At 38.2% G+C, this 25310-nt stretch overlaps 1 protein-coding gene across 3 annotated transcripts; it reads right to left on the bottom strand.

Moving 5' to 3' along the window:
• Positions 1–1750: 1750 nt before the first annotated feature.
• OGFRL1 (opioid growth factor receptor like 1) lies at positions 1751–18792 on the bottom strand. 3 transcript variants are annotated; one of them, XM_040983623.1, is made up of 7 exons: positions 18510–18792; positions 14210–14296; positions 13979–14060; positions 11893–11971; positions 11728–11794; positions 11483–11628; positions 1751–7961 (listed from the first exon to the last, which is right to left on the bottom strand). In XM_040983623.1, the coding sequence occupies exons 1-7, from the start codon at positions 18738–18740 to the stop codon at positions 7301–7303; spliced, it is 1353 nt and encodes a 450-aa protein (XP_040839557.1). In that variant the 5' UTR covers positions 18741–18792; the 3' UTR covers positions 1751–7300. The 3 variants fall into 3 exon arrangements, with proteins under 3 accessions (XP_040839557.1, XP_040839556.1, XP_040839558.1); XM_040983622.1 differs by having other exon boundaries at positions 13979–14057; XM_040983624.1 differs by lacking the exons at positions 11483–11628; positions 11728–11794 and having other exon boundaries at positions 13979–14057.
• Positions 18793–25310: the final 6518 nt, after the last annotated feature.

Below are 25310 nucleotides of genomic sequence, written 5' to 3'. Positions count from 1 at the left end.
AGTAAGTATTTTTCTATTCCTGGCTAGTGCTCTGTATGCAGTAAGGTTATAAAAATAGAATGTTAATGATTGTAGCAAAATTCATCAGCCTAGCCTGTGTAGTAAATCAAACCGATGCTGGCTCTGTAACCTGTCTCTTTAGTGTCCAATTCTAAAATGTTTTCAATTAATCCTACATATCATGGGAATAATCCAAACAGCAAGATAATCCTGTGTTCTCTGTATTAATTGGACAACTCTCTCAGCCACCCTCCAAAGCTCAAAACTGTCCACAGAAAGGTAAAACTGTCCATCACTTTCATCTAGGCTGGGACTTTTTCCTGTCTCCAAGAAACAAGCTTGCCTGCTTTGCACCACTGGAGAATTAAGATGGGGAGAATGTTATGACTCTCTTCTCCCCAAATCTCTCCTAAACTGCACTCTACATTTCTGCAGAAGTGCAGGCTTACTCTTGCATCTCTCACTATTCTGAGGATCTCTGTTTTCTTATGATTTTGCATTGCCTCAGATATTCAATCTCTGTGGAAAATAAAGCCTTTTATTTTTTTCTGCTACAAGAACATATCCATTCTTTATGATGATAACTGCTTGTATGCATTCATTCTCCTAAACAATTCAAAAGGGCTTCAGTTAAACTTAAGCTCAGTCACCACCATGGCCGTCTCCTCTCCCACCCCCCACCCCATCCTGTCACCCCAGTTTTTCAACTGTGCACAGTATGAGTTTATTCTTGCACCACAACTTATCCTTAGATCTTTCATCATGTCTTTTGCTTCCAGGTACATCAACCCAGCAAGTCTTGAATGTTACACTTCTCATTTGTGTTCATATTGTCCTGTGATTACTACAGCAGCTTTACTTGGATGTCACAACAGTATTTTTATTAGTCAAGAATTTGACTTCTTAAAAAACGCAAGCCCACATAAGTGAACAAACCCATCATTTCCACTAGCTATTCATAATCTTTCATCTCTCTGGCATATACTTTCACAACTTTCCCATAAAGTAAAAAATAGAGAATAAATATGCAAGTAGTCATACATACGATATGCCTGTAGAAATCTCACAGTAAAAATAACTTAATATGCAATAACGTTTCATCCTTCACAAAATATTTTGGGATCAAAGCAAATAATATTAATCATATATGCTAATTATCAAAGCATAAATTTAATCAGAGGAAAACAGCAACTCTTTTTTTAGATCTGTAGAAACATTTTAATCATGCAAAAATTATTATAGTGTAGTGTAGGACAATACTAAAATGTTACCTAAGATTAAGTAGATTTTATTATTTTACAGAATATATACTTAGAAATGATTACTAAAAATAATTACTCTAAAGGAATTCTTAAAGGCATTATTTAGAAACAATATTTTAAAATATAGCAGTAAGCAAGAGGAACTATTGCCCTTTACACATTTTTGGCATAACACTGCCATACAGTTACAGAATTACAAAATAAGTATTTTATAGTACCATACAGATCCAGAAACTGGTTACAACTTCTACCACATACACATGGTATTGGTACTAACAAGCATGCACAGCATCCTGTGACTCATCCTGCAGCTGAATACAGAGCACAGACAAGGCCCAGTGGCCAGAGCATCGAGGCCCACGTGGTAGGGAAAACACACTTCTATCAGGATCATACACATTTTCCTAAAATATTCAAACTACACAAAAGTTTCTAAATTTAAATAGAACTGGGACCCAGTCTTTCATCTATCTTTTTAGATAATACTAAAAAGGAACAAAATTTGAAGTTAGGATACAACAGTCAAAGCCCTTTCTTTCAAAGGAAAAACAGATACTCATCGAAGGATCAAACACCAGGCCTTTATTTGTTCATACAACAAAGACATTGTCCACTCTGGCAGGTTTGGGAGACAGCTGCTTCCCTCCCAAACCACCTGTCACTGCATCCTTCTCTAAACTGCAGCTAATCCCTCAACTTAACTTGTTGTTAGTAAAGACCACCCACTGTTGGTTTACACGGAGGAATTAAACTTGCTATCTACTCACTTGATTATACATATCAGTCCACTGGAAGGTTTTTAATGGAGTAGACAGAATTCAATGCTCAGCTGGAAATACTAATGGTCTTGTTTCCAGAGTCCTGATCCTGGCACAGGTTTGTAGTGTAGAACTAAACCATAATACATCCCCAACAGGCAGCTTTTCTGGATCATTTCTCACTTCCTTCCAATGATTCTGACACCTGCACAAACTTAGCATTAATTATGACTTTATTTCTATAGCTTGTTACCATTCCTAATTTTTATTTATATTTTCTTCACAAAAAACTAAATATTTTCACTTTGAAGCCATGCTCATTTAACCAATGAGTACAGAACTTTTTGGAGCAACATATACTACATAACCAATCAAAGACTTATTTATAATTTTAAGATAAAAGCAAATATTTTCCATATTTGCTGATTCAGAAAAAATTCTTTAGCATAAACTAATTTTTCTTCTTCACATAATTTTGCAAAAATATTTTATATACATCAATTAAAGAAACCAAATAATTTTGGTTAGAGAATTGGGATGTGGGGAGAGTGGTATTTCAATGATTCCCTAGGCAGTTACAAAAACATACCTATGACTGACATAGTACACTTTTCAGAACTATAAAAATGATATAGCAAATAAATTACAATAGATATTCTGTAAAAATTGATGTTCATTAAAATTTGATATGGAGTCCAAGGTGGCCCACATTCTCCAGATGACACCCTCAGTATCTGGGGGGGCTCAGAAGACCCAGCCATGCCAGTGGTCAGCCCAGGGCTGGCTCTGCCTCCCCTGGATGCTCAAAGGGCTCAAAATGCTTAGTTTCTCCCACTTTCCACAATCTATTTCAGTCTGACATTTAGGCCATTATGCAAAGCACAGTATAATATCTGTCACATGAAAACTTTAATTCAAGAAAGCAAACATGTTAACAATTTTCTGCAAATAACCGAAACAAAAGAATGAAAACAAAGCAAATGATAAATGACCCTACTTGATGTAGGAAATAGCAAGAACAGTGCTTTTTCAAAGTTTCTGAAGATTATGACATAAAAGTGTTTAACTTCAGATTCCTTCAAACATTCATGGGAATTAAACTTTTAATAATTTCTCTAACATAGTTTCATTTTTTACATTCACCTAAACCTAAGCACAAGAAGCAACCACAGATAGGTATTATTTTTAGTAACTAAGGAATATTTAAAATTAAAATTACAAGCTATAGAAAAACAAAGAAAAATCACAAACTCAATAAATAACATAGGTTAATCTTTCTTACTCTAATCCTTTTTGGTCAACTATAACACACTGTTGAATAATGTGGCTGAGTACATTTTATGAACCGATGCTAACACCTCAAATGGAAATTTCTTCAAAATGATAAAGCACCAAAATAAAAGTCATTGAAAAAACTGGTTATCTGTGACAAGATTTCACAATGGAGTAAAAAGTGTAACTTGTGAATAAAAACTATTTCCTTTCAGTAAGGCACATCTGTAAATCCCCAAGCATTCAATCTACACTTTAATTTCACAAATACGGGTTTTTTAAAAATGCAGTTTGTGAACACAGTGTGCTGAGTGGGTTGAACAGGCGGCAACCAGTCGGCACACACAGTCCCCCTAGCATTATCCACACCAGCCTGTTCCTGAAGTCCGCAGTACAGAACACAGACTTGAAAGAAGTCAGTGGTAACGCACTCCTCATTTTTTATATCTTCATTGACCCTGGCCACCTTGCTCTACAACTGCACCTACATTTGAAATGACTGTAGCACATCTAATTTCAGTCCACTTTCTATTTGACATTCTCAAGTGAGAAAGGGACTTCTATGAGTGGCGTAAAATGAAAATCTTAAAAAAAAAAAACATTGTGATAAGATACCCTCCCCTTAAACTCAGACATCAAAGATGTGTAGATGCAATTACTGTTAATCAAGGTCAAGAATATTTTCTCAGCATAGACAATAATAGGAGACTCAATTACAGTTTTAAATTGCTTGATTCAGTGACCCAATGCAGCTCAACCACAACTCAAAAACAATGTGGTAAATGACACTGAAACAATAACTAAATATTCTATTAGTTAAACAAATTTTGACCATTTGATATGGATATTTACCAGAATAATTTTATAAAGATTAACTCAGATGTAACACTATGCTACTATTTTCCCTTTTTCCTAAGTCACACTTTCATTTAGATTAAAACATGAAAGTTCCAAAAGCTGAATGGATAACTTCAAATGAAAAAAATATGAACTATAATGACTATAGCAGGGGCGACAGCATTTTCATATGTTTATATTTTTAATGCTGAGCAAAAACTCTTAGAACTTCTCTGCTAACTCCTGAGTTGTAGGTTTCGGTTTCTCATAGAAGATGGGAAAAAAACAGTCTCAAAACCTAAAATCAAAATCAAACTATCTAATGTAATTTTTGAATTGACAACTGGATTTAGTGAGAACAAACATACTTTTACTTCTATCACTACCTTTTTTTGTTGCTTCTTAGGAGATTGAGCATGGAAATATATACTGGCACAATACTGTTAATACTATAAACTTTCTTCTCTATTTACAGAAATATAGCTTAAAAGTAAATATCACTTTACAATATTTCAAAATATTTTCACATATTTATCTCCCTTGATGTATGAAATCACAAAATATTAGAAACATACTAATCAAGCAATATACTCTATCTGCCATGAAATGCAAGTTAGTATTTTATCAACAGTCAATATTTAGTATCATCGCAGTCTGTGTTACAGTAATAAAGACTACATATTTGCAAAAATTTAATAATACTCCTAGGTATTTAGCCATGCATCTCTGAATTTTTTTTTATAACAGCTTCTCAGTAAATTGCTTCAAGCATATTTTAGTTTTTAAACATACAAAACACAGGAGTCAGGCCCAGAAGGCTGTTTCATTCTAAGACATACGTAAATATCTATTTATAGATCTTATTTAAAAAACTATTAAGTGTAAAAAATATTCATAATAAAAAATTTTAGACACTCAATTTTATTTGTAAAAGAAATGCATTCCCTTACTTTTCTCCAGTGAATAACTTTCTCATGAATTATATACATGTTAAATGTAGGGAACAAAGTAACACATGAATACTCATTAAAAATTAACTATGGTAGAAAAGACTAGCGCGTTAGATGGAAGCCAGGCAGTTTTTCCCTTGAAACTAAATATTCTCATAGTAAATATAACAAGTAATTAAAATCTCTAAGTAAGAGTAATATTGTAAAAGTTAAATTGCTGGTGAAATGGTTTTATTTTTAGGAGTTTTTATATACTGCCACTTCTAAGTAGTTCAGATTACATTAATTTATTTTACTATCTGGTAACAATATTTTAATATCTCTTCACAAATTTTTAATATTATGGATTTAGAAAGCATATATTTCATGTATGCAGAATTGGTAATAATATACTTTGAATTAAGTTAGCTCTATTGCCACCATTCAGTTTAATTTGACAGCCTTTTCTCCTAAGCCTTGTAAAAAATATTTATGGAGCTCTATGGAGACACTGCTACAACAACCACCATGAAGGAGAATATTATTTCTTATACATAAAAAAGAAACTGAATTGCAAAAGCAGATTGATTCTCAAACCCTGAAACTTTGGAAAGCAAGAGCAAGCAAAAAGTGTATCCAGTATGAGAACTAAAAATGCAAAACTGTTCTATGTGATATCTATTATGTTGTACAAATATGAGTGCTGCTAAGATTCACAGAAAAAGTATAGATAGGAACTGGAATGTTTTATGTAAACTTTAAAGCAATAAAATTATTTTTCTAAAGGCATACCATTGGTATGATTATTTTTAAGAAATCCACTGCTTCAAACGTGGATCAATGGAGGTAAGGAAGGCAACATGGTCGAGTATGGAACAGGACACAGGAAGCATTTTCTGTGGAAGAACAATGACGAGAACTTTTCCTGAGAGACTATGAGACACAGAAAGTAAACTTTTGTAACCAAAATAAAGTGAAAATGCTTTATCTATTCACTGTTTGAACTATATTTATATGTATTCTTTACAATTTTCATTATAGTAACTTGTTTCCAATTTGCCATAACACTATAGGAGATAAAATTATTTGTCCTTAACCAATGCTTTATAACATGTTAAGGCCTCGATAGAGCTGATTTTATGGGACTTCAACTCTGTCCCCAAATTTCAAAAAGTTTAGAAATACATCAAATTATATATGTGTGTGTGTGTGTGTGTGTGTGTGTGTGTGCATACATGCATGTATAAAAGAGATATAATTGTGGGTTAAATATAATTAATTTCATAATTCACAAAACACCAGAATATTCATGGTTAAAGGAATTATTGTCTCCCTGACAGTGTAAGAAGCATGCCTCTTAAAAGTGAATTTCTTTTCTTGGTTTTTCATTTTTTAGTTATTAGCACTCAAAAATCAACCACAAATTTGTAGTGTTGAGCCACAAAAAGCAAAGTTTCTTCCCTGGATTTTTGCATCAGAATTTGTTTCTAAGCACTAAGAAAAGAACATTACCGCTATTTTAAACAAAGCAAGATTTTGAAAGCATACAGTTAACAGACCTCTCTGTTCCACTTAGATTTCACGACAGGAGAGGATCCTAATGGACACTGGAAATGCACGTGATGGCTGGCGGAGATGGCGGCTCAGGCATGCGCATGAAGAGAAGGAAAAAGGAAAGGACAGTAACACTGTCAGATGAGCCAGGAGGTCAGAGCTTCCCAAGAGCGTCCACCTCATCATCAGAACCCAAAAATAAACATGTTAAGGTGTTATCACTGAAGAACCCCAACTACTTTCCAGAAGCATCTGTGAAAACCAAACTTTCTTGGAGCTTAAGAGAATTAATCAGTTAATCGGGTATGACAACACATGAAACTTGTCTCTTGGCGCTCTTTATGGCATCTGTTATTTCTTGAAAGAACATTTGATCTATCACATATCACATGATTATTTAGATACCCTGAAACTAATTTAAAAGTAATTATATACAGATTTTAAAAACTCACATCCTAATAGCATTACAGAATATATTCATTTATTGGATCTTGTGTTAAAACTTAATATCCAATTCAGTATCGTTCAAAATTTTTAAGAAACCAAGCAACACAATGCTTCCAACAAAAATCACAAACAGATGGTTAAAATCTGAAATGTGACCTCATCTGTGTTCTATGGGGAAAATTCCATACTACACATATTTTTTCGTCCCTTACCTACACTGATTCGTAGGCTTTCTGATAGTTCATTGTGTTGGTGCGTCATCATGACAACTTGTATTTCCAGGATTTTCAAGGTCTTTGTTATGATTTTCTCCTTCTTCTTTCTCAGGAGCTGCACTCTCCCTCTGGTCTGTGGGATCAGTAACTGTGTTTTCGGGCTGTGAGTTTGAGTTTTCGCCCTGACTGTCCTTATCTGTGTTTCTTGGCTTGGTAACTTCACTGCTGGTCTCTGAGCTGGGCTTACCTGCTTCTTCCTCAGGCTCCTGAGATGTCACCTTCTTTTCATCCGCTGTTTTGCTACTCACACAAGCAGACGAGGAAGAGCTTTTGGAGTCCTTAGATTTTTTGTGTGCGGAAGTCTGACTGTTATGACTGGAGGCAGGAGGGGCAGGCATCTTCTGTCCTTTGCTTCCTTCTGAGGGTTCCTTCCTAGGTGGTCCCCAGATAAAATTCTCTGAAGGTGTATAATGTTTCTGGGCAAACCTCAGGAGCTTCCTCCTTTCTCTCCTGTCTCTAATTGTGTACACAAAATACTCCAGAGCACTCTGCTTAATATTGGGAATAGTATTTTCCACAAGAGCCTCGTGAAGAATAAATTTTACAAGAGGAGACTTAAAACTTTCATACCCAAGCTCACCAAGGCTTTTAAGAATACGAGTGATTCTTAAATAGTTGTGCTGAGACCTGTAAAAAAAAAAAAAAAAGATTGAATAAAATGAGGGAGAATATCAAGCAGAGGAAAGCAGGAGAATGAAAACAGTTGAAGAAACTTTATTTTATGGAACTATTAGTCATAAATATGCCTTGTAAAAATGTTTTTTTTTTAATCTTACTAGGTACCTTTACAATGAATGAATTAGAAGTATGTAGAACTACAAAGCTTTTTAGTAGCCAAAGATGTAAAATAGGAGCCATGTCCTACAACTTGCTGGACTTTCCTTGGAATTGAATGACATGATACATACTTAGGACATGCAGACCTTAGTAAATAGTAAGGACTTTAAAACTAATATCAATATCCTTATTGTTAAGAGCTTAGTACATATTTTTACCTATCTCTGTTTAATGTGACTTTTCTTTAATCCCAAGATATTCTTTCCTCTTTATTCCCCACTAAATAATTTTAAACCTTATATCTAATGGCCTTGATTCCAAAGATATTTTCCATGAGATTACACTAATATTGTCTCTTTCTACCTCAAAACAGGCATCACAGAATTTGTGCTTTCCAAATGTGTTTTTGTCATAATTCATAAACTATCTCACCAATCTCACTCATTCAGCTCAATATATGCCTTACTGCACACGTGTGGCCAAATCTTAAAAGAACCTCAACCACATTTATAAATCTGGTACGTCATCAGCAGACCAGGTATTTATTTACCAATATTGTAATGCAACCACAACCATTGCTTAACTCTAAAGCTTCCTAAAACCCATTTCAAAAATCAGGCATTAAAATTTGTGTAAGCATTATATTTACCTGCTCTAAGTTTCTAAAAATGCCTTTGCATTTTTATTCAGAAGTAAATAGGAAATTACTTGGGAAGGCTGGAGGATGATGTTGGTAAACACAGAAATGGAAGGAAATAGTTTCATGGTCTTACAGCTTAAAATGCAAGGATATTCGGACAAAACAAAAACCATAATGATTACAACTAACAAAATACTGGAAAGACAAACCTGACTGTTGCTATTATCTCCGCCCTTCTGGATATTTATCAAAAGAGTGTTATCTTCATATTCAGCCCTGAGAACCCCAAAGGACAATCACACAGATAATATTTCTGCTCTGAGTTGCTTTTTTTTTTTCATAGTTAGGAAACAAAGAGTCTTGTGAGACAATGTAAATGTGGGCCACGTTAAGAAAATCGGCCACTAACAGTAGGGATGATTGGGTTGTTATGCTCATATGGTGTGTATATTTTAAAACGTTAACGACAAAACTGCTTAATGAGTCTATGAGAGACATATGGAAAGGTAGATGAGCATTTTTTAATAAAGGAGCTATGTAACAAAACAGATTCTCTATTTGCAATCAGCTTCACATAAGCAATAAAAGATAAAAAATCAAGTTAAAATCTCCACATACATGCATCCATTTCTATATATTATTCAGTTGCATAAAAGGACAAAAACTTGGAATGGAGAGTATGGTGAACAGAATCCCAGAACCAAACTACAAGAAGCAATTGGGTGTTTCAATATGTCACAACGAGAAACAAAATGTAAGACAGAAGAGTGGCTAAAACCCTTCTATTGTGAATAGCAGATACAATGGAGATGCTGGTATTCCAGATTCTAGCAGAAGTAAGTACGGTAAATAATTTTCAAACCCAGGAAAAGTAGGTTGGTAAAAGGACCATGAGCTATGAGTCAAAAGGGATTTTGGGATGTAAAACAACTCAGTTCAGCTCAGTGATCCAAGCTGCTTACAAGTAAAACTGGAAATGCAGCTTGGTGGTTGCTCTACATATTTGAATTCTAGCGTCTGAAAATATTTCAGCACTTCTTGAATGGTTACGTATCCACTCAATGTTCTTTCACTTCACTTTGACTCAGTATCTTCCTTCTGTTTACTACAAATATATTGGGTTTCCTGCCTACTCTAAAAACCTTAAGATGCTAGACAGATCAACATAGAGCTAAGTTATCACATCTAAGATTAGATAAGTCTAGAACTTAATCAAAGAAGAAGATAGATGTTTTGATTCCACCCTCCACAATTTATTAAAATCTAGTCAAGTTTTCTTTTTTTTTTGGGGGGGGGGATGATTGCTCCAGAGAGGAAACGTATTTTCCAGAAGACTCCGAGACAGTTCATTCACAGCTGGAAAAGCAACAGAGAAACAATGGTGGCAGAAATAAAAGCAGCTGGACAGGAGAGAGGGATGAGAATGACAGTTATCTCTGGCTCCCACTCCTCTGATTGATTAATTAAAACCTGCAGAAACTCTGTTTCCAGGTGTAAATCAGAGGATTTCATCATAAAATTCCAAGGATGATTAAAACTGAAGGACAAAATTTACTAAGCAAGACTACTATTCCAATGCTAAACAAGTTGGGGAGGAAGGAGCTATCAAATAACAGCAGTGAGCCTGTGAGACAAGGAAAGATCAGATTTTCTCCAAAGATTTACTTGTCACATGAAGGCAGCAGATAGCCCTATTTAACAGCGTGATACAAGTGCTCAGAAACTTTGTTCAAAGACAGCTACTTGAATGCTTAGGTACTCTATGAATCAAAGCTAACTTCATTTAGGAGTGAATGAATCTTCTAGTCAGGATTATAAAGTGGTGTGCCCGTATCTTCGGTGTTTTGGTACAGTTTCCATCTCAATAATGATTTTATAACTAATAAAGAAAAAGGAAGGTTTTTATAACTAATACAGAAAATGGAAGGCTTAACATTTTCCTAGTTATTTTAACAAAGCAAAATGAGTGTTATAGAGACACAAAAAATTCAACAAATTGATATAATGAACAGATTTTTTTTTGGCCTAAGAGCAATTACTTTACTATTTTTTTTTCTTAGAACGTGTCCAATTGAATCCATTATAATATGCTAAAAAGTGCTTTAAAGCTCTTAGTATTATAGGCCAGCAGTCATAAATCACCATATAACATTTTTAACAATTAGGTTGCACATGAATAAGAATTTATTAATAAAATTTATACATTTTCAAGCACAAGAATACAGAAAAACAGACAATTTTCCTTCAGATTATTATATTTTCCTTCTTGGGTTAAAAAAAAGTACAGGTATATCTCATTTTTATTACATGACTTTTAATCTAATTAATAATTTGAATCTAGAAGACACACAATGTTGGAAGATGCTAGGAATAGATGTCGCCCACCAAAGCATGCTGCACTCTGGTGGGGACACAAGAAGCTAAATCTAAGCAATATGCATAAATGCCAAGAGGACGCATGGCATAAAAGGGGAGAGAAGTCACATTTGGCTGTGAGCTATGGAAAGGTTTCAAGGGAACAACAGCTTTCAAATTAAAATAGCTGTATTTCTACATGGAATTTCATTCTTTCATTTTTTTTTCCCCAAGAAACAGAACTGAGAATAACATGCAATGGTTTCTGAATCCAAACTCTTGGCTCCATTCAAAGTTTTTCCTGTGTTCCTGTGTTCACTCCAGCCATGGGAAAATACTGTGCTGACCCCAAATTTTTCACAGAGGCCTTACTTACTCATTGAGATGCTGAAATCTTTCCTGCCAGTTAACTGCCCGAGCAACGTTTCCAGTCTTATCAATCAGTTTTATTCCAAAAAATTCTAGCATCATTTTATAAGCCAGAAGGAATCTTCTAATTGCTTCTTTTGTTTTTTTGAATTCCTAATATGAAAACAGAAAAGCATCAGCTGAAATGATTCAGCAGCTACCACAACAGCAACATAAAATCATCTCGTGTTAAATGAAACAAGCTGGCATTACCTCAATTTCATATGTAGTTAGTTCTTTTGCATAGAAGTTCAAACCTTGTTCTCTCAGGGGAAAAAGCCTATTTTAAAAAATAAATAATTTTTTTCTATTAACATTGTCTGGAAAATATACATGATTACAAAAGACATGGTTCAATACAGATAATATGTAACTGACCATTGAATGTAAGTATGGTTGTGCTCCAGTTTTTCATAATCTCCTTTCCATTTATTTAGAACTTCTTCAATGTAAACACCTAAGTATTAAACATTTAGAAAGTGAACCAGACATTTAAAACACTGTGAAGGCATATTATGGTTTGATTTGAGTATTACATTAAAATTCTTTAACATTTAATAACAGCACTAAATAATAATGCTTTTAAAAGATTAATTTCCCATATATTCAGTTGTGTAGTAAGCCTAATTAAATAAAAAATTCACGGCACCGAGCATCACAAATCACAGGAAAGTGTATGGAGCAATGTCCTTTAAGGCAGAGCTTGAGAAATCATGGCCTGCCAGGCATTTTGTCAGGAAAGATACACTGGAACAGAAGTGTGCAATTCATTTATTCATTATCTATGGATGCTTTTTTATACAACATAAGAGTTAAGTTCTGTATTGACCTGCAATATAGAACTGTCCCACAAATTCTTAAGTATTTACTATCAGCACTTGCACAGAAAATGTTTATCAATCTCAGTCTTGGAGGATTATACAGTTCTTTAAGTATCAGAAAGGATCAAAATGAGATGCATGCCAGAGAAAAAGAAAGGAAAAAATTTGTGAGGGAAAAAAGGAACAAGAAGTGTAAGGCTAACGGAAAGGAAAAAAATGAAAGAGCGCTCTGGAGTGCATACTAAATGATTTGACAAAACAAATCACATACAGAGTATACATTATGCTTATAGCTTATTTCTCATAAAACTCTTCCAAAAAAACGTTACTATCTTCATTTCACTCTAGAGAAACTGGGTGATTTGTTCAAAGTCAAACACCAGTAAAAAGTCAATACAAGAGAACACTCATCTTTCTGGTTCTATAGAATAAGTCCCTTTCACCAGATGTCTTTGTTCTTCTACAAGGAAACCTAGAGCAAAATGCTCAGATTCACCAGTCTATCAAGGATCTTATAATTAATGAGTGGCTATTTAGTCAACTTTATAGAACAAAACCCACAATATTTCCCCAAAATAATCCATCTCACTCTTGGTTTCCTTCAAGAGGCTATTTCAGAATTGTTTCTAAGCATTAACTCCCATGCAGAGCATGTCTCTGCACATAGGACAGGCCTTCCTCTCCTGCCTTTTGCATCCAGCCTTTCCATCACCTTCCTCAAATTCACCAAAGAATGGGAGGTTTTCCCACTGCAAAAGCCATGCAAACCAGGACCCTCATTCTCTGACTCGTGTTACTTTGGGTTTGGCTGTTTCCACTGACAGCAAAGAGCAGGAAACAGAGATATCTGGTAATTTCGCACAAATAAGGATTTGAAGGAAAGAAGCTGGTGTCGCTGGTTTGACTTGAAGAGGCCCACCATAACCACATAATGGTACTTCAACTGAAATATACAACTTTGTGGTGAAATGACCACAGCAACTGTGTCCTCCTCCTATAGCTTTGGAAAGGAAGGCTGCAAGGGTAAATGCAGAATTTTAAGGAGACATATTAGGCAGTTAGGAGAAGATCTACTGAATGAATTTACAGGTCTCCTCCTCAGATACTACAACACTGAATTGTGATTGTAGTAACTTCTGAACCCTCAAATTGGAAAAATGGCAGGAAATTCTAAATGCAAATATTATTTTTCAGTGATATTCCAAGTAATGTGGAGGCAAGGCCCAGGAGAAAAGAAGAGTGTACAGTCTAAAACCTATATACAACTTTCCGTCAATTGACTGACACAACAGGCCAGTCATTTAAGCTCAGAGTCTCAGTGACATAATTTTTAAGATGAGAAAACTGAATTTGATCTCCTCTACTTTCCCTTAATTATCTAAAATTCTATATCCCTGTAAGCCTCTTCTTTTTTTTTCCCCCTCTCATAAAAATGCCCTTACTACTTTCCAGGTAATAGCCACAATAAACTGCTGGGGAGAAGGTACCACCAATCCACAAGGATGCCTCCAAAGTTTACCAAACATGTGCTTACAACTTTACTGTTTATGACTAAGAAGCCAACAATGTCCCAATGCACAAGATCTACTAACCATGGGAGAGTATGGACAGTCTGATTTTTATCAAGGCAGCAGATTACTCACCATCTGGCTTAAATGGAATTTTATTCTTATAAAAACGAAGATTGCTCAAGTCATTTTGGTATCGAATATCTTTGAAATTCTGCTGGAGGAAACAAGAAATCAATCTCCAGAATATGGAAACACAGAAAGGTAACAGAAACTTCTCTTGTGTATTTCCTCATTGATACCATAACATTTGAAAAACAGTAGGGAAATATTTTACATTTTAGAAAAAAAAATCCATATTCATACCGGGTATTGATGTCGGTATTTGTACAAATCCCTTGCAGCATAGAAACTTCTCTTTGGCTTGACAGTGGCTTCAGTAGAATCACTACCCTGAAATAAGATATGAAATTCTGTTTACATGTCAAAGCAGGAAAAATTTATTGAGGAATTTCCACAACAAACATAAAATAATGATAACCCATAAAGAAAATTGACATTTTCTCAACTTGTCCAGAGCCAACAATGGGAAGCAATGGGTTCCTGCCATATGTAATGCTGGCACTCTATATTGGAGCATTTTTTAGTGTATTGGTTGTTCCAGTTCCAATCTAGCTCCTTGCTAATGTTCCTGCAAAAGCAGCAAAGGATGCTTCTTGGGCCCCTGCCACTCACTTAGGAGACCTAGATGTAGTTCTGGGGCTTCTGGTTTCAGCTGTTTGGGCAAGAACCAGTAGATGGAAGATCTAGCACCCTTCCTAAACTTTAAATAAGTAAATAACTAAAAATTCTCAACCTGCCATATTAATAAAATATTATTTTTTAAATAATGATCATTAGCAAAATTTGTTGGCACCCTGCTTTCTTAATTCGAACCAAAAAATATCCAAAACTATATTACTAAACAAAAACTTTACTATTCACCAAAGGTCCATGGAATTCAAGTTTTAGAGATCATTATTTATCAGAAACAGAAGTTAAAGAAATTCAAAACATGTTTTACCAGATGTGATTCAAGTGAACCTATAACAAAATTTACTCTAAAATACATAATAGCAAAAATCCTACAAAGAAACTGTCATTTAAGTTGCAACATTCAGCTATATTTGAAAGCAAAATAATATTTATGAAAGGATCTTAAAACAAATTAAATAGCCTTCTAAATGACAGCATTCATTAAACAGAGGGCAGCAAACACGTACACAGAAGGCATACAAAAAAGCTCTGAAGTGGAATGAATATCAGATTGAAATAACTCACATGTGGTAACTTATTCATATTATTTAAATTCTAAGTGAAATTCTTACCTATACGAAGTCATTTTTAAAGTGTCAAATGCAGGTCAATAGAATCGACTTGCATTCTGTAACTATATGCACTATTATAAAGTATGAGAAAGTGCTTTTGTGTTCAGTGTCATGTGGAAGGACACCGAGACAGATAACGATGATTTAAAAAGCTACAAAATTTAGAACTGAAGATTCATTAAAAGCTTTGTCCCCCAAAACAATATTCACCATCCTGTTCCCCTCACTGGCACTGACAGACTGGCACCCTCTAAGCAATTTTCTCACATCTTTCAAGTGGTGTGATTCTCATTATTACTACAAACACAGAGCTTCTTTAGCACCTCTGATGTTTAACATTAGTTACTCTGTCATGTTACATAAGCAAAATAAAGCATAAATTCTGGCCCTTGCCATCGTTATCAAAATAGCTCTGCCTAGCAAGTTTCTGAATCTATTTAGCCTGAGCTCCAACCACATGAATCGTCAGCTTACATTTGTATAGAAAGCACTTTCCAATTACAAAGCATTTACATGCAAAGTATTTCATTTGGTTCTCACAACACACCTGGCTTACAAGTATTAGTGTTTCTATCTTCAACGCAAGTCAATGAGGCTTAGAGAACTTGAACCAAACCCAAAGGCCTGCAACATTACAACAATTAAAATCCTTAGGTCCAGACCACCAAGTCTAACTAACTAGATCTGAATAACTTCAACTTTAGTTTTATAAAAGTGAAGGACATACAAATATAGAAAGTCTGGTATAATTTCAACAGCCCAAGACCTGAAGTCACAAGACTGTGATAAGTCAGAATTCTGCTACTTTAACACTTGTGAAGCCTTAAGTGAATCACTCTACTGGATCTTGGTTTTATCACCTGTGAAATGAAGATAATGATTCATGTCCTACCTATCTCCCAGGATTATTAACAGAAAGAGTGCATCCTCCAAACTCTAAGTGTGCCAGTATCTTCCCATACTCTTTATTCCTTTTCGTTTCTCCATCTTAATTCATTTCACATACTCAGGGAAAAGACTATATTCTTTAACATACTGTTTTTCTTCCCCGGGTTCTCAAAATTTCCTTCCCTTTTAGATGAGTCTCCTCAGCAAGCAAACACTTATTTATAATCTTAAAATAAGCATGCAAAACCTTTCTTGATTCATAGCTACCTTGATTCATAGACACACCTGTACTTTGCCCCCCTTTCACATTATATCACCACCAACAAAATGCACATATCCCTTATGTCCTAATGGCTTCTCCCATTATGCCATGATTCATTCCTCTCAAGCTTTGGTCCTCAGAATTCCATTACAATGGTTCTTTGTGAACACTGAGAAACCTTCCATCCTGATGAACAATTTCTCAATGCTCATATCAGGTAAGCTCCCAGCAGCACGGGCCAGCAAATGCTTTTCTTCTTCTTGAAAGGTTGTTAGCACTTGACTTTGAGGAAACCATACTCAACCAGGTTACCTTCTATGTCATCTTTCTCTGTTATAAGTGTCCTTTTTTGACTTCTCTCCCCCCCTCCTTTCCACACCCTGGGCCTGGCTTGATCATAATTGATGAGCACTCCTTGATGTCCACCTATCTTTCCATGGCAAATCTCTCTGAAGCAGAAGCCAACAACACCGCCAGGTCTGGACCAAACCTCTATTCACAGATATAAACAACTACTCAACAACTCTTCTTGGATGTATAAAGGACTAACTAACTCAAGAGAACCTTCCATTTAACCATTAAATGTTTTCTCCTGAGAATTCCCCCCTTCATTTGCCCAGGGTTCACTGCAACAAAGATGGCAGCAAGGGAAGCAGTGAGTAGTCAGCCTAGAACACACTTTAGAAGGAAACCTTGGTGTACTTGCACATGTCAACTAGAGGAAGGCTGGGCAAAATGAAGTTGAGGGTCTAAAAGCAAAATCAAAAGCACATTTCTTTAGGAGAAATGGTGATAGCAGGTAATGATAACTAGAAAACTTAATCATTAAATGCGAAAGATTAATCATTACAAGGGAGCCGGGAGGGTTAGTGTGGTCAGTTGCTCATTAAAGATTGCAATTAAATTGACTGAAACATTGATTATTACACTGTAGCATACGAGGGCACTCAAAACCTTCATGGAAAGTGAAATTTAAAGCTAAGCTTATTTTTGTGTAAAAGTCTTCCATCTCATGCATAGTTTGTTCAAACTGTAAGTTTCCCACAACTTTTTTGAAGACTCCCTCACACTAGTTAAGCAGCAAACCGGAGTCCGATGGGCAGAGGGGGGACACTCAGGATTCCAATGGGTCCAAGGCTGATGACACACATATTTGGGTCTGCATCATTCTCTTCCTGTATGATCTTGGATAAGTTTCTATCGTAAACCTCAGCTGAAGCCCACCCCTGCTCCCCCTCCAACCAAAATGAAAATTTAGAACGGTAGCCCCCTCCCTAAAATGACGGCTCATTTCAATCCCATGTTTAATCTAAAAACTGCACTGAGTGTAGAATTCCTCTCTCCCGAAGCAGAAATGATCACCATAATGCATGAGGAAGAGTTGGCTCTAACGTTTAGGTGGTGACGCTGTCAACCCCAGGTGGCCAGAGGTTCCACTCTCAAGCCCCTCAGCTGGTGAAGGGGAGGACCAAAACAGTGCCACAAGCCTCCACTTCTTCCAGGTGAGCGCTACACTTCTTCCTTTGAGAGCCTGATCACAGCGGCATTCCGCTCTTTTTCTAACCTCACCTGCAAACCATATTAAAAATGATTCGAGCACAGCAGGATCAACAAGTCTTCCGGTGGCAAGATTTCTGAAGTGCCCTCAACTTGAGGAAAGGCCTTTTGGAGGTAAGCACTGGGGCTTTTTAACTTGGCTTGGGCGTCTCTTACAAGACTTCCAATAGCTGTAGACCCCTCTCGGAGGAGCCAGTACTGACCGCTTGACAAGTGTAGTCTTAGCATTAACACGCACTAGACGGTTTTTCCCAACGCTCTATTTTTAGACAGGTTCCTCCCACCCCACCTTCGCTTCCCCCAGCCGCGCTGCAGAGAACACACGTCCAACTTGGGTTCCGCCTCGGGGACTTCCCGTGGTGCCCAGGGCCAGGCCCCAGGCGGCCGGGAAGCTCCGGGCCACCGCAGGCCCTCGGTCGGCCCGGTGGCGAGGCAGCTGAGGGCGCGGAGGGGTCGTGTCTCGGGGGACGAGCATCCGCGTGGCGCGCCTGCCCTCCGCTCGCGGCGGCGTCCCAGGGCTTGCTCTTCGCCGGGAGGGAGAAGGGGGCAGGGGTGCCCCAGGCCGCCCCGAGGCCACCGCGGGGCCGCGTACCTGCTCGGCTCCCGCCGCCTCTGCGTCTTCGTCAGGCGCGGGGCTGGCGCGGGACCTCCCGTCCGCTCGCTCCGGGGACTGCGCGGGCTCCTCGGGCTCCTGCCCCGGGCCCTCGCCGCCGCCCGACCCCGTCTCCTCAGGCTCGGGTTCTGAGTCCGTCTGCCAGGTGGAATCGCAGTCCTCCACGGTGGTGGGCTCGCGGAAGCTGACCCCGCCGAGCAGGTTGCCCATTGAAGAGGCGGCGGCGGGCGAGGGGCTGAGGGCTGGGGGGGCGGCGGGCCGCTAGGCTCGGGGCTCGGGCTGCGGCAGGCGCGCTAGGGCCCGGGCATGGCCGGGCGAGGGCGCTGGGCGGCTGCCTCGGCGCGCCCGCCGCAGCACTGCCTCAGCGCGGCGAGCGGCAGACGGGCACACTGGCGGGGAGGAGCTGGCGGCCCCGGCACCGCCACCGCACACGCTCGAGCCCGCCCATCTGGTTCCTTCTCCTCCCCTCCGGCGGGAGCCGGCGCCGCCCGCAGCCCAGGCTTGCGGACTGTCTCTCCCGGGCCCCCCAGGCTGGACCCCCGCTCCCACTTTGGCCCCTGCAAGGCCTGCCTTAGGTTGTCTCGCGGAGTGGTGGTGGTGCTGCGTGTGTGGGGGGGTGTTGCGAGGTGGCTTGAGGGATGCGCCTTTCCCTGCCCCCGAGCTGGACCAGAGCTGCCATCAGGGGGCTCCTCCTGGCAGAGCAGTGAGAGTGATCCCAACCAACCAGGACAGGCGTGGACTTGAGGTGGAGGGAGGCATTCCTGTCAGCCCCCTCTCTCTCTCCCTAGGCTGATTCAGGAAAATAGATGAATTCGCTGCAGGAGCAGCAGCAGACAAAAACTACCCAACAAACAGGAAATCCATGCTACCAGGACTGTACTGAGGGCTGCCACCTAGGGTCCCTGTGGTCCTGAGAAATCAAAGCTGTCACCTCATCTAAAGAGCAAATATCTCTTGAAACAAAAGGGACAGTAACTAGACCACCATATTGATTTGTGGAGAATTTTACTAACTCCCACTCCACAACCCTGCTCTGAGAGGAAAATAAAAGTCTCAGACTCCTTAAAACAGATGGGCTGTTTGCAAAGGATGAATCTTTGGTCCCTTGGTCATAGATGACAGGGGAGCCACGTTGTGTAACTACTTAGAGGTAAAGTAGAAGGATCAAATGAGTGACCCAGAGAACAGTGACTATAGAAAGCTTGCATTCTGATGTTCTAACTTTTGTGTGTAAAAGAACTTCTTGTATGTATGTCTGGAACTATGCTTCTCATTTGATAGGAACTCTGTAAACAGGTGGAGAAAATCACTTAGGTATATGCTATAATTTACTCTCATGTAGAACTGGAAACAATCCAATAATAATGTCTAGAAGGTGGACTGCCTGGGAGAGCACTAGGTGACTGGTGCTGTGTGCCCCAAAGGCAGTTCTGAAGGGCTGGCTAAGAAGGGAGTCGGGCCTAGCCACTCTCTGCCCCCTGCTTATAATGTGAGTCTTTCTGCTGTGAACACCACTTTTTTTTCCCAAGATGCAAAGCACTGACGGGAAACACCTACTGGGAGCCATCTGAGAAGTACCCTGTAGAGGCCTATGAATCTTGTTGGCCACTTCAGGTTGACCTGAGTAATGTGCGTGCTAGGATCTGTCTTCTTCATACTCATCTGGATCAACCTTTTGTCATCCTTTATTTCTTCTGTGTGCTTTTCTGCCTCTAATCCCAGTCCTTCTTAAAGCTAACCAGGGGCCTTTTAGTTGATGCACCCTGTCTCTAAACATGTTTACCATTCATGCTGTGTGAAAACACTCATCTCCAACCCGTGAGAAATTCACTCCAACTTATCTAAAACCCACTCTATTGGATCAAACCAAAATATGGCCACATATAATGATAGAGGAAAATTAATCATGGAACTGTGACTTCTGATGAAAATCTGCCACTCTGAAACACAAATACTCTTTAATTGTCACTTGGCTGGGTCTCCTAGGCCTGTGTCTCATGATCTGCCCCAAGAAAGCCTAATATGAATCTCTAGCCCAGCTTGATTATTTCCATCAACTTTCCTCCCTCACTTTGCAATCACCATCTACTGGCCTCCTCAGACAACAGGGACTGCTTGATCTTGGATTGGAAACTTAAAAAGTCATCACCAAATAAAACTCCTTACGTAACAGATAGCTTGATGTAGGTAGCTTGTTGCAGTAAGGGAAAGCAGATACAATATGCAGCATTCAACTGTTGTGACTGGAATCACTAATTTAGTTTTAATTGCTTCCTTATGAAATATATTGAAGCAAGGTTAATAGGCTATCTATACAAAGAAGAACTGGTGAACAAGATACCCATTCTCCAAGTCAGTTGGGTTGCAACAGGAAAGTAGGCTGGGCTCTGTCACTAGTTTCTCACCTTTAACAGGTCACATCACTTTTGAGACTAAATTTCCTCATTTGTAAAATGAGACCAGATTTTATTTAGCTTTGACTTTCTGTGGTCTCATGACTGGGAAAAAGCTCTAAAACAAGCAACAAACTCAAGCCACTCAAAAAGGCATTTTGGTCACAATAATTTAGTGAAGAAAATATGGGGCAATAGCAGGACACATAAATCCCACTGCTCAAAGCTGGAGATTTGATTCATCTTGCAATAGCAGAGGACCAAACGCAGTGCAGAAGTTAAATGCTGTCTGTGCATCTGGCTTAAAGCATTACAGGATTCCTAATGCAGAAACTTTTTGAGACAGTTGCTGTACCCCAGGTGCACCAGCAGTTGCTCTAGGGGTAAGGAGATTAGAACTGACCATGTATCATTTATTTTCCTCCCATGAGGAGATGGAATCAAGGGTGGCCTCAGTGATTTGATTAAAATTAGAATGTGAAAGATATTGCATTCTAGGATTAACCCAGAAAGAACCTTGACTTTTCTGTTGGAGTCACTTGGAAGACTTACTCCTGAGCTACCATGTGAGAAATTCAACTAGCTCAAAACTGCCATACTGACGAGGGCACTGGGATGGCCTCTAGTCACTCATCCCAGCAGTCTTCTAGCACTTCCTGCTTGATTCTACTGATTTTTATTGATTTCTGCAGACCACTCCACCCACTAGCTAAATATCTTCCAGTGACCTCCATTAACCCTACATGAAATAAAGGAACTACCTCCTGGAGCCTGCTCAAATTCTTGACCCACAAAGTAATGAAATATAATAAAATGGTTTTTACTACAGTTCACTAAATTTTGTAGCCGTTTGTTAGACATCAATAGGTAATGTAACAAAAGTGTCTGTGAAGCCTGTAGGTATTTGAGCTATAATTAAATATTTTTTTCTATCCCTTTTGGCAAATATGCAATTTTTTAACAGAAATGTAGATGATGAGCTGATTTGTACAATGCATTTCCTAAAAACAATTTTACATGATATATTACAACAATCTTATTTGACACATTTTAGAGGGCAGATTTAGGGCAAAAAAATTGTGTGCATTGTATCCAATCTGTGTGTTTAGCAAAGTTAATCCTGAAATCCTCTCCTCTCTAGGGTCTGAAAATCATCCTTCTTTGACAGAATTCCTGCATCAACAGTGAAGAAACGTGTTTTTATTTATATTAAGAAATGATCATTTAACCCAGCATTAGGCATATATTACCAATACATATGAGCTCTAGTGATTGTTCATACAATGTGTCTTTAAAGAACATTGAACTGAATAATAAATACAGATGAGGAGAAACTATCACGATGGAATCAACCCTGTGTATATGCAAACTCGATACTAGTGCCCCAATGTAACTGTGTCCAGCTTAGTTATGAAACCCTTTAAGGGTGAGGCCATCTTTAGTAGAGACTGGTATCTGGCATATCTTGAATTTTTTAACAGTGTTTGGGCAACATTAACAAAGACGACTCATTTTTAGGTAATTTCCTTTGAGAGCCTTTCAAATAAAAATAAGGTGTAGATCAAGAGCCCTTTTACTCATTTCATCCTCAGGAATTAACTCCTCTGTCACTTGCAGGAAACTAAACTGTGGAGAAAAAATATATTGCAAAACATTTAGAAATAAGAAAGACAAGAGCTTAAAGACCTATCTGCAATTAGGAACAATTTCTAGCTAAACTGGCCTCTGCTAGCTCCCATGGGAACATTATGGCTTTGAAAACAGGATGGGCATTCCTGCAGGAGTCTCCTGTCTTGTCACCTTGACACCTTCATACAGGAGGAAGTTCACATGTCTCCTCTGATCAGGCCAGCCTGGATGGATAGTTGCCAATGTGTCCCTTTCCTAAGATGTTTGTAAATGTATTTTAGTGTACAAGAACCGAAGGTTCTGGTTTCTTTTGTTTGTTTGTTTTGTTTTCTGCTCCTTCCTTTCTGCAAATGTTCCACACTTTTCTTGTAGGATTTTATAGTATGAATACTGCTCCCCAAGCCTACTGTTCTTACATCCCTTGTAAATGCCAAAATAATACTTCTTATAAAAGTCTGCTTTCTGCCCTCTGTAATCTCATTTTTTTTCCTACATTTTCCTTTGACTTCACAAGCTTTTATTTTCAATGTGATTTGGCTATTATTTCTTTTTAAAAATTCTCTTTGTTTCCAAGAAGTGACCACCAATTACAGTAATTTCTATATACTGAACCAACTTCTCAAGATTGCTTTAAATGAGATTCAGAAATAATATACATAAATCTAGTTCCAAATAAAGTAAACTTAAAGCAAAGAAATTTGTGTTTTTATTATTGATGCAAGATGTCAAATATTTTATTTTCAAATTTTGTGTAACAAATTAATTAAATTCTCTCTCTGATATCCAAACTGCTGCTAAGATTCTGTTGTACCCCCCCCAGGGTTATAAAAAAAATTCACATCTAATGAAAAGTTACAGGGTGTCAATACTCTATAGTTTTGTGTTTGTGCATTTGGTGTGGTTTTTGTCACTCAGTTAGCTTCACCAGCATTCGTTCCTGGTAGGAAAACATTGCACTTTAGGCAGAGCTCCCTGACCCAGAAGGCTTAGAGTATTTTAGGGAAAAAAGGAATTTAGAAAACACAAAAATAAGAGCCATATTTTAGGTAATACCTTCACGTGGCAGGCTTGGTGTGGTGGTCTGGGCCTCCACCTGTAACACTGGCATCCCCTGAGTGCCAGTTTGAATTCTGGCTGCATCACTTCAGATCCAACTCCCCGGTTAGGGCGTGGGGAAACAGTGGAGGATGGCTCAAGTCCTTGGGCTCCTGTACTCATGTGGAGACCCAGTGATAGCTCCTAGCTCCAGGCTTTGGATTGGCCCGTTTCTGGCCTTTGGGACCACCTGAGGAGAGGACCAGCCAAAGGAAGATCCCTTTCTATCTCTCCTCTCTGTAACACTGCCTTTCAAATAAAAAATAGATTGAAAAACTAAAATGAAATACAAAAATAACAGTTACAAATGATAAAAGCAATGAAGGTCCAATGAGATCATAAAGATGTGGCTTTCCCTGGACAGTCAGAGCAACTTCTCTAGAGAAAAAAATAAAGCACAGGAGAGAAGAAGTTAGCACAACAAAGAATAAAGAAAAGAAAATTTCCTGCCACAGACTGTTGTGGACCAAAGCTTAAGGTGATAATAAGATTAGTCCCTGCAGCCCTAGCACTGAGAGAGCAGCTTTTGAGACAGGCAAGGATCAAAGTGTTCCGGAATGGCTGATTTAAGTCATTTGAATGTCTGTGCATTTCTTCTTTCAGAAATAATATTTAGACTCTTTTACAAAAAAAAAGGCCCTACTTGTTATTTCTGATAGAGTTTTTTATTGTTTTTATTATTTATAGTAAGAAAAAAAACTGCAACAGCCAACATTGTGGCATAGTCGATTAAGCCCACTGCCTTTGATGTTGACATCCCATGTGTGCAATGATTCAAGTCCCAGCTGCCCCATTTCTAATCCAGCTCCCTACTAATGCACCTGGGAAAGAAACAGAGCATGGCTTACATTCTTGGGCTTCTGTACCCAAGTGGGAGATCTGGATGAGCTCCTGGCTCCTGGTATCTGCCTGGCCCAGTTCTGGTCATTGCAGCCATTTGGGGAGTGAATTAGTGGATGGAATATCTCTCTCCTTTCTGTCTTTGTTCCTCTTTATGTACATCTTCCTTTCAAATAAATAACTTTCAGAAAAAAAAAATGTACAAGGAACAGATGATGGGCCAGACTGCACATGCTGGTGCCTTCTGTGACCTTCTTCAAACCACTGACATACTGACTAATATACTGGGTTAGTAATGTACTGAATTTTCTACAATATAAAATGCATTGGTTTTAAGATGCGTCTTATTTAAGAGATATTTAAATGAGAAAAATTTTACATGCTAGAATTCTGGTTCAATAAGAGGGAAAGTTTAACATTTTAAATTACTAATTCATTCTTAAGAAATAGTTTACAGTTCACAGTGAAAATCTAGATTCTTTTTCCCAATTTAGAAGCATCCATGTTATTAAACTTGTTCCCAAGGAATCTTCTGGTGATTCCTCAGAGTTTCTATCCTTCTCTCTCTTGTAAAAAGACCCTGAAGGCAAGTTGTAGGGAGTTCCCTCCAAGTTCTTCTGAGTAGAGATACCATTAGAAGAACACAAGACCTATGACAGATCTTAGAACACACTATAAGGAATACAGGAACATCTGCCACTTTATTGTAGAACTTGATTACAGACTCAGTGTGCCACAGAAATCAAGGTATGCCCTTGACCAAAAAAATCCAAGCCTAAACCAACTCGAGTCTTGAGCCTGGTCTTCCGTAAGGTGGGTATCC

This window comes from Ochotona curzoniae, unplaced genomic scaffold (genome assembly GCF_017591425.1).
Source record: "Ochotona curzoniae isolate NIBS_2020 unplaced genomic scaffold, NIBS_Ocur_1.0 contig_3819, whole genome shotgun sequence".
Lineage (NCBI taxonomy): Eukaryota > Metazoa > Chordata > Mammalia > Lagomorpha > Ochotonidae > Ochotona > Ochotona curzoniae.
This window is presented reverse-complemented; position numbering and strand designations above follow the sequence as displayed.